At 37.8% G+C, this 17,340-nt stretch overlaps 1 protein-coding gene across 2 annotated transcripts; it reads left to right on the top strand.

Moving 5' to 3' along the window:
* Window positions 1–885: 885 nt before the first annotated feature.
* Window positions 886–17,305, top strand: LOC128211478 (C-type mannose receptor 2-like). Of its 2 annotated transcripts, XM_052916306.1 has the most exons (15): window positions 886–1,038; window positions 5,115–5,281; window positions 5,771–5,916; window positions 6,457–6,578; window positions 6,829–6,992; window positions 8,360–8,481; window positions 8,815–8,945; window positions 9,196–9,356; window positions 9,647–9,771; window positions 10,221–10,330; window positions 12,847–12,864; window positions 13,196–13,371; window positions 14,544–14,677; window positions 15,415–15,551; window positions 16,337–17,305. In XM_052916306.1, exons 1-15 carry the CDS (start codon window positions 996–998, stop codon window positions 16,411–16,413), a joined length of 1,833 nt encoding a protein of 610 aa, XP_052772266.1. In that variant the 5' UTR covers window positions 886–995; the 3' UTR covers window positions 16,414–17,305. The 2 variants fall into 2 exon arrangements, with proteins under 2 accessions (XP_052772266.1, XP_052772265.1); XM_052916305.1 differs by lacking the exon at window positions 12,847–12,864 and having other exon boundaries at window positions 10,221–10,348.
* The last annotated feature ends 35 nt before the right edge of the window (window positions 17,306–17,340 follow it).

Raw genomic sequence — 17,340 nt, 5'->3', positions numbered from 1 at the left:
CACATATCAATTAACATCAAATAACACAGTGAACAAACATGTCAAACACAAGAAAAAAAGAAGAAATTTTTCTAAACAACATCAGTGAAAATATGACGTAATAAGGCACAATGGAATGGTATTGTAATTATCAATAGATCTTTGGTTAATCGGGGTATGGAGAGTGAGTCATCTGAATTTCAGTAAGATGATTTTACAGAACAATGCCAACTTAATTAATTTAGGTTTATTGTTACAGTTCATAAGTTCATCTAATTTAAAAGAGTTAGGGTGACGAATGTAATAAGGAACAATATTTTTTTTACGTATGATTGAACAATGATTACATTCAAGTAAGTAGTGAAATTCATCACCAATAACATTCTTAGTACATAACTGACATAATCTTTGATTTCTCTCAATGTTCAAATGCCTGCCTTCTTCAATTGGCAAAGAATGGTTGGTGGTCCTAAACTTACAAAGTATTTTACAAAGCGAGTACCTATCTGCGAATTTTACTAAACAATATTATAGCTATTCTCGGCCCACTTATCTGCCTCTTTAGCATATAGTACATCAGTGGCCCAGTTTGCGATTTCGTTGGTATTTCCCATACATGTATTTTAAATAAAGCATCGTATGGACCTCGGGAATTCAACGGACATCATAAAAGACACTATCATAGTTAAAAGTTAAATACGTATTTCTTTGTTGTTGTTTTTTCTATAATTATTTCATTTTAAAAGGCACTGAGGTTTATGGGAAACCGAGTCTGTTATCAATTAAATGTGCAAAATGTTATCTGAATTGGACTCAGTACTTGAATCAATTATCTACATTATCTGCATTAGTTATCACAAATGTCAGATTACCTCAAAGCGGTACGTACAGACGAACACTGGTATACACTGGATGATATGATATCATCTGATACTCCCCTTCTTCAATCAAATTAATTCTGCATGTATCATATTGTTGGTATAGGAAATTTAATTGTTATTTAAAGTCCTTCGACAATGGATCATTACTACCTCATTGGAATAACTATTCTAGCAGCATGTAAGTAAATGTTAATGACAATGATGTTTTCAGCAGTATTTCAGTCCATGCGTCCCCTTGACAGTAGAACATCTTCTCCGTGCACCATGTTTGAGCGCGTCTTCTTTGTTTTCGTCAACACATCAACTTCATTATCGGAACGGTAACAAGTAGAAAGGGTGTAACCGTTCTATAATGACCATGCAAATAGTTCACAAGTTATTTGTTTTATTTATGCCGCCTGTTATTTATTGAACGTTGTCCTTGACAACACTGTATAATCCCCGCAACCCTTGTGATTAATAGTAAACACTTGCGCAAAAGTACGCGTGAACAATCTCAATACCTCGGGTTGTGGATGTCGTGACTATTACTGTTGATGATCTATCTACACACCTTTTTGACCTGTTTAGTTTAAACTTATTTGTTTTACAACGATTGTGAAACAAGTTATTACAACATTATATCAATCACTCTCGTTGACACGATGTTACGCGAGAGTGTGGTATTGTGTTGTGGCTGAAACTGGAGTACCCGGAGAAAACCCACTTGTCCGGCTTAGTGACCACAAACTAAACTCACATGCGCCCAGGTTGGGAGTCGATCCCGAGTGCGCTAACCAATCTGGATGCTGTTGCCGAAGACCACGAGTTGGCGGGTCAAACTAGAGAAATAATTGCGAAGCAAATATGCTTTGGAAGCGGGGATTTGTCAAATTGAGCTGGTCCCATAGCGCCGATATTTTATACCGACCCATATAGAATTTTTTAGAATATAATGTGTACTTAACAATAAATAACATCCTGCGCCAAAGTTTTGGGGAATATCATCAAGGTTTTGACAGCGCTTGTTTGTCTTCATCTCTTGCCAAGAGAAAAAGCGGTAGAAAAACTCGGGTTACCTTGACATCTCATAGTATTGTCCTTCGAAAACTTCATAACCATAATAAAAAAGGTTAAAGAACGTACTATTATAACGCATCGACCGTCTAGTACATTCGCCACTATGTCGGTGAGAAGAATTGCATTTCCATTGACATTTTCAAAGTATCAAACATGTGTTGTTGTTGTTGTTGTTGTTGTTGTTGTTGTTGTTGTTCATCCAAACTTTGCGTATGTTTGACGCAATAGGTTGACATTATAATTTAGTGATTTAATATTTTTAAGCCGGATTTCTCATCGAAAAATTCTGAATAATAGTTTGACGAAAACCGAGTTGGAATGTAGTAGTTTCAATAACCCTTAAGATTTACCACACATATCGTCATAACAAAGTGTATTTTACACCACGTGAACGAGTTCCTTTGAAACATGCCCTTGTTTTGATAGAATTGTGATTGGAATTTAAGATAAAAATCAGATGTTTGAGTTTCTGCTAGTATATCTTTCACTTTTCACAAAGATAAGTTATTGTTTAGAGTTTGGATCCTATAGTCATATGCTTAAAGATTGGCGGACAATACTTTTAAAATAGTATGATTTTATCAACTTTCTCTTTCTAAACAAGAATATTTAATAAAGACAAAACTATCATTTTAACGAGTCTTAAGCTAAAATATTTTGAAATATTATAGTGATAAAATTCACATCACTAAGCTATATCAACTGTACTCTAATTTACACTGTTCAATCCTTTAACTATATAAGCAATGTATGCCATATTATCTTACCAAAGGTAGACAAATAGGTTATCTGTGATATGTATCTATACTTAAGATAAGTGACAATTTATGTAACTAATACATTGTAATCATAATCTAGTATGTTGAATAGTCGCTGTACATCAGATCAGAACGTGTTGTCCTTCGTATGACATTTATTATCTTGCTGTTGCTACAAAACAGTATTGCATAATATTTCGGCAATAATGTTTTCTAGTTTTAATGAAAAATATCATAAAACTTCATAACTTATGCACCTTGGTAACATTTTTTTTCAAAAGGTCGACCAAATGATGGTTCTCTGCTATTATAATTTACCACACAGTAGATCTTCCAAACACGATACGATACATCCACCCAAACACGATACGATACATCCACCCAAACACGATACGATACATCCACCCAAACACGATACGATACATCCACCCAAACACGATACGATACATCCACCCAAACACGATACGATACATCCACCCAAACACGATACAATACATCCACCCAAACACGATACGATACATCCACCCAAACACGATACGATACATCCACCCAAACACGATACGATACATCCACCCAAACAAGATACGATACATCCACCTAAACAAGATACGATACATCCACCCAAACAAGATACGATACACCCACCTAAACAAGATTCGATACATCCACCCAAACAAGATACGATACATCCACCCAAACAAGATTCGATACATCCACCCAAACAAGATACGATACATCCACCCAAACAAGATTCGATACATCCACCCAAACAAGATACGATACATCCACCCAAACAAGATACGATACATCCACCCAAACAAGATACGATACATCCACCCAAACAAGATACGATACATTCATCCAAACAAGATTCGATACATCCACCCAAACAAGATTCGATACATCCACCCAAATAAGATACGATACATCCACCCAAACAAGATTCGATACATCCACCCAAATAAGATACGATACATCCACCCAAACAAGATTCGATACATCCACCTTAACAAGATACGATACACCCACCTAAACAAGATTCGATACATCCACCCAAACAAAACACAATACATCCACATTAACACAATACAATACATCCACCCAAACAAAACACAATACATCCACATAAACACAATACAATACATCCACCCAAACACGATACAATACATCTACCCAAACAAAACACAATACATCCACATAAATACGATACAACACATCCACCCAAACAAAACACAATACATCCACCCAAACAAAATACAATACATCCACCTAAACACAATAGGATACATCCACCCAAACACGATACAATACATCCCATCAAACACGATACAATACATCCACCCAAACACGATACAATACATCCAACCAAACACGATACAATACATCCAACCAAACACGATACAATACATCCACCCAAACACCATACAATACATCCACCCAAACACCATACAATACGTCATTCTAAACACGATACAATACATTCAACCAAACACCACACAATACATACATCCAAACACCATACAATACATCCAACCAAACAAACACTATACAGCAGAACCATCAAAACACGCTACAATACATCCACCCAAACACGATATACCCTAACAAAGTTTGTTCCCGAAAACAAACACAATAAAACATATTCATTGCAAGTTATTAACAATATTAACAATACTACAATGAAAAAACATGAAAACATGTTAATGATAACAGTAAAATATATTTTTTTCAAAAAATAAATTTTACTGTTATCATTAACATGTTATTTCTACATGCCATAGTTATCATTTAACTTACACACTAATCGTTAACAATGTTAAGCTTTTATTCACATTTTCATCATAAGTATCAAACAATATTCATTAATATGATTAAGCAATCATTTACATTATCATCTTTACAGTTAACAGTTCACAGTAATCGTGAACAGTTTACAGTAATCATGACAAGTTCACAGTAATTATTAACAGTTCAGAGTAATGGTGAACAGTTCACAGTAATCGTGAACAGTTCACAGTAATCATGATCAGTTCACAGGAATCGTGAACAGTTCATTGTAATTATGAACAGTTAAGAGTAATGGTGAACAGTTCACAGTGATCATGATCATTTCACTGCAAACATGAACAGTTCACAATAATCGTGAACAGTTCACAGTAATCACGAACAGTTCACAGGAATCGTGAACAGTTCATAGTAAACATGAACAGTTCAGAGTAATAGTGAACAGTTCACAGTAATCATGATCATTTCACTATAACCATTAACAGTTCACAGTAATCATGAACAGTTCACAGGAATGGTGAACAGTTCTCAAAAATCCGGAACAGTTCACTGTAATAATTAACATTTTAAAGTAATCATTCACATTTTACAGTAATCATTAACATTTTACAGTTATCATAATTGAAAGTAACCATTTATTTTTTTCCTATAGGCGTGGGCTTATCAGCTGCTGGCACTGTGTGTGATGACGGCTGGTCACCGTTTAAGACGAGCTGCTACAAGTTCACAACGACAAGGGCCGTGTCCCAGACATCTGCAGCCTCTGAGTGTAGCAATCAGGGCTCATCGCTTCTCAGGCTGTTTGGACAGGATGAAATTGTTAGTATATTCAGGCTGCACAGCCCTGATCTAAATACAGTGTCCACTAATTGATTTAAGTTGTTTTTTTGTAATTCTAAAAATCATTTTCTAGGAAACTTTAATAACTTTTTAAGCTTTAACGGAATTCTGCCAGTTGTGTAAGAAATAGCAGACATTAAAATTCAGTGGCGTAGCTTCCGCAAGACAAAAGGCTCTAGACTGCACATCATTTTGCCTTTATTCCTTAAAATAAAAGAACAACAACCAACCAAAAGTGTGCCTATTGAATCTTACTTTTATGTCAATTTTCCCCTCTTAATATACGTCAAAATTTGCATTTAGCAGTCTACGTTTTCAAAAACTGAAAGGCCATGACAAGGGACCGCTAGTTTGGTGCCAGCACATCTAAATCGGTCCAAATAATTGAAAGCCAGCCTGGACCCGATAACAAGATTAGACAAACTTTCGGAAACATATCTTAACGTTTACATGTATTTCAAACTCCAGACGTGGGTCACAAACCAGTTGAAAAGCACGTACCCTACTTCCGGTGTGTGGACGGACCTGAATGATAATCCCACCAATCCAATTACAAAGCTGGGTACCAGCGTATGGAAATGGGGAATGTACCAGATGGCCGACATGTCATTAATGTTAGTAAATTCTCAGATTTTTTTCTATTCGATTTTGGACCATTATTTTCGAGCCAGCTTGCGCTGAGCGAGACATAGTTGTAACAATGGCGGTTTCGTGTATGTATGTGCGTCTGTGCATGCTAGCTTCGTCCGTCTGAACTGAAAGTCAAAGACCAAGGTTACGGCTAGAGGTCAAAGGTAGATAGTGTACATACTAGTTTAAGTGTTGTCGTGTATGGTATTGTTGCTGCTACTGTTTGGGTATTGTTCTTATACAAATAGTTTGAATATATCCGATAAAGTCAATATGCTGTATTTTTAAACCAAATTCTGTTAAAACAAAACTTGTTGTTATTTACAATTACTGAACGCTACAGCCTCAGTGAAACATGTGCATGTATGTATATTAAGTAATCCTGTAAACGACAAACAGTTAATGTTATTTTAATAAAAAAAATCTTCATATATATTTAAACCAAAGTACCGAAAGCAGTATTTATTTGTTGAAATCAAAGTACTGTAAGCAGGAACATAAATAATTTAATTAACATTAAACAGTCAATGGAACCAATCTCCAGCAAACGATGGACAGTCAACATGTGGGAGTGTGAATGTCCAGGGAAAACTAGCTGACCTCACGTGCCAGGCCAGAGAGGGGTTCGTTTGTAAGGTCGCAACCAGTAAGTAACGTTATATATCTACCGGAACATAAACATGTTAATAGAACCGTATTCTGGTTACCATGTTTGACTGATCGTACCTATACAATGTAACTACCATACAGACAATATTAGTAGATATTTTGCTCAACGGTATGGAGGCTTCTTTTATTTAAGAACATATTAAAGCATAAGAAGCATGTTCAATGTACCAAAATAATGCTCTAAAACAAAAGCAAATGTATAAAATATCATCAAAAAAATGTTTCAGCCGGGGGTTGTGCTCTTGGCTGGCTGAGCACTGACACTGCTTGCTACTGGATTGCCAACACAACCGACCCCTCCCAGCTGAAAACCTGGCAAGATGCCAAGACCTGGTGCTCTCAACAACAGCAGGGGGCGGCCCTGCTAGAGATATCTACACAGACCGACGTGGTACGTAGGTATAAGGATGGGCAAATGTTCGAAAACAAATCTAATTTATTTAAGTAACGAAGGATGGGGACAATGAAGTTGCGACCAGAAATGTGCATTCTTTCACCAAAAGGGGACCTGTCTGCTACAGTGTGTGTATACCACGTGATAAATTTTGTCATAAATGCTACGTCGGAAGGCAATATTTTGCTTCGAATGAAGACTTTAAACAAAGATAACTTCACTATTTCTTCACCATTTAAATGAAATATAGCGCAGTCTACGCCACTAATGGAGACCCGTCTTCGATCTATAGCGCAGTCTACGCCACTAATGGAGACCCGTCTTCGATCTATAGCGCAGTCTACGCCACTAATGGAGACCCGTCTTCGATCTATAGCGCAGTCTACGCCACTAATGGAGACCCGTCTTCGATCTATAGCGCAGTCTACGCCACTAATGGAGACCCGTCTTCGATCTATAGCGCAGTCTACGCCACTAATGGAGACCCGTCTTCGGTCTTTCACCAGAGTTTGATTGAGACTTTAGTTTCTCAAAACACTTCGACAAACCTTTTCACAATATGGCCGTCTGACGGAGCACTGTCAAAACATTATTTGCAAACAGATTTGTCGAAGTGTTTAATGAAACTAATCACATTATCAAACTTCGATAATAAAACGAAGGCGGGGCTCTTTATGCGACATAGACTGCCCTTCGTTTTAATTAGAATGGTGAAAGAAAAGTTATCTTTGATTTAAGTCTTTATTTTAAACAAACTGCTTCCCAACGTAGCATGTATGACGTAATTTATTCTGCAAGGGTATTTAAAATAACTCCCTCTTTTCCATGATAAGAAACATATTTCATACATATCCGACCATAAAAAATAAACAACCGTTTTATTTCCGCCACTCGAGAAGGAAAGTCATCCTTCGTATAAATATCATTAAGCTCTTTATGACACTGCTGTCCAACCTTATTTGTCCTTGTGTTGTCATGTTTCTATGACCTGAGTGCAATAAAGATATTTGTTGTTTCTTGTTGTTGTTGTTGATGATGTTTGTTGTTGTTGTTGTTGTTGTTGTAGTATTGCATGTTGAGGCACTTATAATAAGGCAACTTTCATCTCCTTCATAACAATAAAAAGTACAAGTAGTGTTCAAGCTCTCTGGGTGCAATCCTATCTGACGTATCTATCATTATTGCTACCTATGGCAATAGCAGGCTGCCTAATGTAAAGAGTTTGTTCATTTCTTTAATGTTCACTATAAACTGGTGTGTAATAAAAGTAGGTTAGAGTATTAGTTGCTATTTCCTGTCTTAACTAGTTGCTTTCCATGTAGTATTTTCCAAACCTTATCAGAATGTCATTTATTCTACTTCAGGACTTCCTGACCATGAACCTTCCATACCAGGCACAAAACACGAAGGTTTACTGGATCGGTCTGCAATACAATAATGGTCAATGGGGATGGTCATCGGGGGCTCAAGTTCAACAAAACCTTGTGTAAAGCATAAAACATATTTCTGAATACATATGCGTTTTTCTTCTGATTTTAAGGTATGTTTGTATGCATCGTTAGAATGCAACAAATAGGACCATTTATGTGTCTTTAGATAATGAAAAAAACACTGTTCATCGCAAAGTCGGCGTTCAAACCAGTGGGCATGCAGGAACATCAAACAATGTTGTTTATTTTAGAGTCGATAACACCTAGTTTGATACTAAAATTAGTGGCACATGACTCTCCTTAAGTCATATCGACACTGTGTTAAGAGAGAAAAAAGATATATATAACAGTCGATAGTTAAATAAAATGTGTAAGCCTTTCTGTTTCAGCAATTGGCAGTCTGAACCGGATAACGTTGCAGGCATTGAAAACTGTGGAGTTCTGAGGATGACTGGCAAATTTAGTGACAGGGATTGTACATCCAATGCCAACTTTGTTTGCTACAAACCACAGTATAACAGTAAGTAAATCGTTGGTGGTGTGCTTACTCTATGAAATAGTTGTAAGAGCTTTAACGTACACTTTGAAATAACTGTTTTAATACTATATGAACTATTTACAGATGGACTACAACGTTTACACAAAACAGCAATTAGTGTCAATATACGGTGACTGGAATTGCGAAATCCTCATATCAAAAACACTTACTGTACCTTTTGTTCTTAGTTACAAATATCCCACTATCAGCCGCTTTGCTTTTGTCTTAATAGCGGATACAGTCGACAACCTGGGCTGTGGCCAATGGATTCGGGCAGGCAAGCTGTGTTACGGCTTTATGTCCACCAAACTTTCAAACACCTGGCAGGGTGCCCGGTCTTACTGTCAGCAATACGGCGGTGATCTCGTCAAGGTGGATTCGTATGACAAAGTTGTAAGTATATTCTAGATGTTTGTGCATAGGCCATTGATAGAAAATATCCTTTAAACTCAAACATCTCTTAATATATATGCATATGTTTAAGTGCTTTGTATCAATACATTTAATGTAGAGTTTTCTTTAGGCATAGCCTTACCCGTTCCACCAACCGAAGTTCCTCGTTTTCCAATTCCTGAATTTCGAGCCAAGTAAGAAGTATTAGATAGAATTACTCAGCACTTGTATGTGTTTACATACTAAATGAATCAATCAACAAGCTTATACATATCATATCCTGTTTTCAGTCTTGGTTGAACGGGCAGATGGTAGACCCAGACAACGATCATTGGTTCTGGACGGGCCTCAATGACGTTCAAAAGGAGGGCACATATGTTTGGGCTGATGGATCACCCGTCAACGCTTCGTATATGTAAGTTAAATTGAATTGTATGCGGAAAATCGAAACGGCATTTATTCATACACACGTTTATTGATAGACTTGTGTATTTTTCAATTATTTAATGTTGGAGTTGTTGTTTTGTTAACCGTTTCATATTGATAATACAGACAAACACATTAAAAGCAAATATGAAGGATGGTCGTACAGTTACTTTAGGAACATAATTCGACAGTTTTAACCCTTATGCTGCATTTTGCGATAAGAAATTAAGCGTCATGTGTTCATTTAAGCTGTTTTGAGAACACAGTAAACTGTTTCGAGTCGTTTTTGTATGACGCATTGGCAGCCGACGGCGATGACAACGACAAGAGCATGATGATGGTACCTACAAATTATCGTTCGAAAAACACACAAGCTAAAATAAAAGTCTATAAAAAAATCTCTTTTCATGGTTGTTTCCTTTTATCTCATGATTCCAGTAATTGGAACCAGGAGCCGAATGATTACAAGGGCTATGAGGACTGCGCTCTCATCACTACCACCGGCCAGTATAACGACATGACCTGTGCCAAACAGGCAGCCGCTATATGTAAGATTGACAACCTCAGTAAGTGTAACAACATCACCTGTGCCAAATAGGCAGCCGCTATATGTGAGATTGACAACCTCAGTAAGTGTTACGGCATCACATGTGCCAAATAGGCAACCGTTATACGTAAGATTGACAACCTCAGTTAATGTAACAACACCTGTGTCAAACAGGCAGCCGTTATATGTAAGATTGCTAACCTCAGTTAGTGTAACAACATCACATGTTCCAAACAGGCAGCCGCTATATGTGAGATTGACAACCTCAGTAAGTGAAACAACATCACCTGTGCCAGACAGGCACCCGCTATAAGTAAGATTGACAACCTCAGTAAGTGAAACAACATCACCTGTGCCAGACAGGCACCCGCTATATGTGAGATTGACAACCTCAGTAAGTGTTACGACATCACCTGTGCCAGATAGGCAGCCGCTATATGTGAGATTGACAACCTCAGTAAGTGTAACAACATCACCTGTGCCAGATAGGCACCCGCTATAAGTAAGATTGACAACCTCAGTAAGTGAAACAACATCACCTGTGCCAGACAGGCACCCGCTATATGTGAGATTGACAACCTCAGTAAGTGTTACGACATCACCTGTGCCAGATAGGCAGCCGCTATATGTGAGATGGACAACCTCAGTAAGTGTTACGACATCACCTGTGCCAAACAGGCAGCCGCTATATGTGAGATTGACAACCTCAGTAAGTGTAACAACATCACATGTTCCAAACAGGCAGCCGTTATATGTAAGATTGACAACCTCAGTTAATGTAACAACACCTGTGTCAAACAGGCAGCCGTTATATGTAAGATTGCTAACCTCAGTTAGTGTAACAACATCACATGTTCCAAACAGGCAGCCGCTATATGTGAGATTGACAACCTCAGTAAGTGAAACAACATCACCTGTGCCAAACAGGCAGCCGCTATATGTGAGATTGACAACCTCAGTAAGTGAAACAACATCACCTGTGCCAAACAGGCAGCCGCTATATGTGAGATTGACAACCTCAGTAAGTGACACAAAATCACCTGTGCCAAATAGGCAGCCGCTATATGTGAGATTGACAACCTCAGTAAGTGTAACAACATCACCTGTGCCAAATAGGCAGCCGCTATATGTGAGATTGACAACCTCAGTAAGTGAAACAACATCACCTATGCCAAATAGGCAGCCGCTATATGTGAGATTGACAACCTCAGTAAGTGTAACAACATCACATGTTCCAAACAGGCAGCCGCTATATGTGAGATTGACAACCTCAGTAAGTGTAACAACATCAGATGTTCCAAATAGGCACCCGCTATATGTGAGATTGACAACTTCAGTAAGTTTAACAACATCAGATGTTCCAAACAGGCAGCCGCTATATGTGAGATTGACAACCTCAGTAAGTGAAACAAAATCACCTGTGCCAAACAGGCAGCCGCTATATGTGAGATTGACAACCTCAGTAAGTGTAACAACATCAGATGTTCCAAACAGGCAGCCGCTATATGTGAGATTGACAACCTCAGTAGGTGTTACGACATCACCTGTGCCAAACAGGCAGCCGCTATATGTGAGATGGACAACCTCAGTAGGTGTTACGACATCACCTGTGCCAAACAGGCAGCCGCTATATGTGAGATTGACAACCTCAGTAAGTGTAACAACATCAGATGTTCCAAACAGGCAGCCGCTATATGTGAGATTGACAACCTCAGTAAGTGAAACAACATCACCTGTGCCAAACAGGCAGCCGCTATATGTGAGATTGACAACCTCAGTAAGTGTAACAACATCACCTGTGCCAAACAGGCAGCCGCTATATGTGAGATTGACAACCTCAGTAAGTGAAACAACATCACCTGTGCCAAACAGGCAGCCGCTATATGTGAGATTGACAACCTCAGTAAGTGTAACAACATCACCTGTGCCAGATAGGCAGCCGCTATATGTGAGATTGACAACCTCAGTAAGTGTAACAACATCACCTGTGCCAAATAGGCAGCCGCTATATGAGAGATTGACAACCTCAGTTAGTGTAACAACGATCATCTGTGCCAAACAGGCAGCCGCTATATCTGAGATTGACAACCTCAGTTAGTGTAACAACGATCACCTGTGCCAAATAGGCAGCCGCTATATTTGAGATTGACAACCTCAGTAAGTGTAACAACATCACCTGTGCCAAATAGGCAGCCGTTATATGTAAGATTGACAACCTCAGTAAGTGTAACAACATCACCTGTGCCAAACAGGCAGCCGCTATATGTGAGATTGACAACCTCAGTAAGTGAAACAACATCACCTGTGCCAAACAGGCAGCCGCTATATGTGAGATTGACAACCTCAGTAAGTGTAACAACATCACCTGTGCCAAACAGGCAGCCGCTATATGTGAGATTGACAACCTCAGTAAGTGAAACAAAATCACCTGTGCCAAACAGGCAGCCGCTATATGTGAGATTGACAACCTCAGTAAGTGTAACAACATCACCTGTGCCAAACAGGCAGCCGCTATAGGTGAGATTGACAACCTCAGTAAGTGTAACAACATCACATGTTCCAAACAGGCAGCCGCTATAGGTGAGATTGACAACCTCAGTAAGTGTAACAACATCACCTGTGCCAAATAGGCAGCCGCTATATGTGAGATTGACAACCTCAGTAAGTGTAACAACATCACCTGTTCCAAACAGGCAGCGGCTATATGTGAGATTGACAACCTCAGTAAGTGTAACAACATCACCTGTGCCAGATAGGCAGCCGCTATATCTGAGATTGACAACCTCAGTAACTGTTACATCACCTGTGCACATACGCCCTCTAGGAACGGACTTTGTTATGCATTTCACCATTTTTTTTATTCCAGGTTCTTGTCCCAACAGTAGCTGGGTGTCCAACGGCGGCAACTGTTACTTGTTCACCCCATACAGCTCGGCCTCTTCCATGTTTATCCAGCAGGAGGCGGCAGCTTTCTGTCAGACATTCTCCCCGTCCAGCACCCAGATTGGGGCACTCCTCTCAGTGGACAACAAGGCGGAACACGTACGGAACATCATTCAAACACATTTATTTTTGTATATAACTTGCTCAATGTAACTAGGAAGTAATGTTTATAACTGGAGCAAAGTTCCTTTAAAGTTTCTATTGTTCCCATTTAAATTGACAATACGCATGCTAACGCTGGCTAACTCCATTGTTTACTGTATAGTGCAACAAGAACTGTTGAATGACAGCGCGCCCATCTATATGACGATTTGTCTTTGAAATTAATACAACAATGATGTAATGATGTAATATGTGCCTGTCAAAAGCAACAAAGAGGTCAAATTAAGAGTAAACAAGAAACACCGCAATGAGATTAAATCAGGTTTTTAATGATCAGCATTCGTTGTTAGTTTCTGTTTCAACTGCGTTTTCAACACTGACCTTGACCAAAGGGCCCCAAATGCAATCTCATAAAATATCACCATAAACTCTTTCTACATGCGCACACCAAGTTAAGTCACGATATGTCAACCCTAATTGAAGTTATTCAGTACCAAACGGTTATCTTTTTTGAGTAACAGTGACCATGGCCTTGACCCCTAGGGCCTCCAATCATATGAAAGGACTTCAAAATCTCTCCATATATACCAATTTGTATATGTCAAATTAAACTTAAAGTATGCGATACCATAGGTGAGCTTGACGCTGCCCTCATACCATACCGCCCCATCAATGGCGTACGTCATTCGAATAACCATGTTTTTCTTACCTATTTATGTGATTGCCATAACAAAAATATATGTGAAGTATTAAGTCAATTTAATGAAGGGTAAAGAAGTAAAAAGTGATAATCCCAACTTGCCCTTAAACTTTAACCGGACACAATGTGCCCAAAAACTTTACCCTAAAATCAATCAGGTGCCAGAATGTATATTACGGATACTATGGAGCTATGTAACCTTATTTAGTAATGGTTCTGAAACACGGTGCGAAGTATTATGTGAATTGTATGAAAGGTATTGGAGTTATAAGAGAAAATGCCAACTTGCCCTAAAATTTCAACCTGAGGCATACGCTGGAGTGAGTAATATTAAAGTCTCCTTGTTCTTCAAATAGTCAAGCTAAAAACCAAATCGCAGAACGGTGCAGAATACTTCTCAACACAATGTATCGCGCTGAATATTTATAATATAAAGTGCATAATAACACGAATCTATACAACATTTAAGGACTTCATCAAGCAGCAAGTTACACAGCAAAAGTATGCAGACAACGTAATTGGTTGGTGGACCTCTCTCTCGGACAAACAGACTGAAGGCTACTGGATGTTCAATTCTGGACCGCTCTTGGACCAGACCCTTGTGTAAGCTGTTAATGGGTTTATTACTCATCAGATTGTTAATACAGTATTTAAAAATGTGCTCCCATGTCAAAATCATACTCTTGTACAATATATTAGCTGCACTTTTATTCAGCAGATTTGTACTTATCAGATTAACAGCACATGTTGTGTAAGGCCAAAAAAAATAATTGTTTGTTTAGGGTAACCTTCCCAAAATTTCTAGGTAGGTTAGGATTATTTTTTTTGATTTTTGATTATTTATTTTTTTCAAAATCTGTCGTAAGTTCAGAGTGTGTTCTTGCACATGGCAGTCTTTCCTACATTACTGCCATTGCCTGACTTTGTTTTATCATATAAACAATAATTCTGATTAAAATCTGCATTTATCCGCCCTTCGTAACACTCTATTCGCTAACGAATACTTTTTTTGCTCAGAGACGGAGAAAAATAGTTAGGGTCGGCGCATTTTTATAGGTAGGGTTGGGTTACCCGAAACAGACATTTTTCAGGCCTAAATTACTGTTCTAGCATTTAAATGCATGTTGCGAAGCAGGTAATATTCTTTTTCTAAATTGATTCTGCACTATATTTAAAAGGAAGTTTATTCTTGGGTGTTACATTGACTCGTACCAAGTAAACAACAAGAGAAAATAAAACTTAATTCGGAACTTCTTGGAAAAAATGTTTTCGATAAAAATGGCCGAGGATTTCCGAATACATACAACTTATTAAATGATCTCCCCCACATCCTCCTCTAGGGACTGGACCGGAGAGCCCAGCACCAAGCCGGGAGACAACTGTGGTCTGATCACATTCGCAGGGGCTTATCATGAACGAGAATGCAACATGAAATTGGCCTTTATATGTGAAAAATATGCATATGGTGTCACTGCAGGTAGGTTATATGGAAATATATGAAGGTTTTACGTTATTGGTTATAAGACAAATTATGCCTTGCAATACTATAATTGGTAAACAAACGTACATATTACTAGTTTCTGACCTGTATGGTATACGATGCAACATGTTTGTGACCATAAATATGTGATACATTGTATTTAATTCTTGCAATTAGCCTATTGCTTGCTCAAGTGGTAGGTAATATATATGTACAATTTTGAGCTCCTCATGTTTTTGGAAAGAGTAATTATACATTGCACGTTAATCTGACTTTAGAACAATATCTTTCTTTGATCTTCCTTGCTTGCTGAAGTTGCTGATGACAACCCATTAAAATGCATATTGAAACTGGATAACCAATATTGCTGTTAAAATTCAGTTACCAAGATTAGTTGTTACAGCGGATGTTCTGTTTAGCATTTAAGTCGTAGTCATGTGTTGTTTCCTGGTATTGATTTTGGTCATGCTTGGAATGGGCAAATGCGTGGCCATGTTGTCCTTGAGAAGATAGAAATGAAAAATGGCAGCGTTTTCATGGGAATTTAAAAATTAGGTATCCTGCTATCGAAAGAAACTAACTTCTGTCATCACTTTCCATGAATGGCTGACAGAATCGAGAAAGGTCATCGGAAGGTGACATTAAAATGTCGTCCACAGATCCTCATGCAACGCATATATTGTTGATGTGATTCTAATCAAATGGTGCAGGTCATTACAAAGGCACTCGCCAAATACCCTAGTGAGCATAAATGTAGCTGAATGTAACTATTCTATTTCAAGGTTCCGGTATGACATCATGGACCTACAGCGGACTACTTCTCGCCCTAGCTGCCTCATTGTTGAGCTATTTGCAATAACTGGACATCAACATCTTGTGTAAAGTTGTGTGATAAAAATGTTGTTCTTATCAAGACAGAGCAATTGATGACAATCTGCAGATGGGACATGAAAGTATCACCAATTTTGTTGCAGCTGTGCAATAGTCCTCCATATTTATATTTATTTATTTTCATGTTAATATGTGCTCTTAAATAATCAATGTTGCAATGGCAATTTGGGGCAATCAGAAATAATTGGTATAATTAAATTTTAATTGTCAAAAGAATGCCAAAAATGATTAAATATTTTATGTATCTTTGAATGTAAAGGAATTTTCACATCAATTTCTTCAGGAGTTATAACAAATACTTTACCCATGTTCTGATAGTAACCACAGTTCTTAATTAGGACACAATTGGACCCAAATTCATAGTTGTTCTTTTCAAACATAATGTTCTTTAGAAATATTCCAGGTATGTGAAAAACTTAAAGCACAGTTTAAATATTGATAGTCTCATTAGGATGAGGGTGACGTCAAATTTTGCAGTAACATTTTGCTTGTCATGCTTGTACAGCTGTATCTTTCGCAATTTAACACATAAATCCTAAGCATTGCTTTTTAAAATGTCAAAGATTTGAAATATAAATCAGGCAAGCAAATGTATGTCTGAAAGCCTTAAATTGTGTCAAGGCTTAAATATGATATCATCAGTATGATTTTGATTTGACTGCATGCATTTATTTGGATGTACTAAGGATGCAAGCCAATTATATACATTAATTATAATTCAATTATTAAGTACTAGTGCATGTATAGTGTCCATTAAATTGAAGTGTCAGAAACAGTATTATTGTTTTATGCTAATACTCATAGAATTATTGTGTTAACATTTAGAATTTAATATATTGAAGGCTGTTATTTGTTTAATATATTTTCATGTATGAATAGTGTAAAAATAAGTAAT

The sequence above is a fragment of the Mya arenaria genome, chromosome 12, assembly GCF_026914265.1.
Source record: "Mya arenaria isolate MELC-2E11 chromosome 12, ASM2691426v1".
Classification (NCBI taxonomy): Eukaryota; Metazoa; Mollusca; class Bivalvia; order Myida; family Myidae; genus Mya; species Mya arenaria.
Note: the sequence above shows the minus strand (reverse complement) of the source record. Positions and strands in the feature narration are given on the sequence as shown.

Excerpts from the sequence above, each read along its gene's own strand:
- LOC128211478 (XM_052916306.1), top strand. The coding sequence starts at position 996 with ATGGATCATTACTACCTCATTGGAATAACTATTCTAGCAGCAT. Across the intron at positions 5,917-6,456 it reads ATGGCCGACATGTCATTAAT|TCAATGGAACCAATCTCCAG; the intron begins GTTAGTAAATTC and ends AACATTAAACAG. Across the intron at positions 15,552-16,336 it reads TGCATATGGTGTCACTGCAG|GTTCCGGTATGACATCATGG; the intron begins GTAGGTTATATG and ends TTCTATTTCAAG.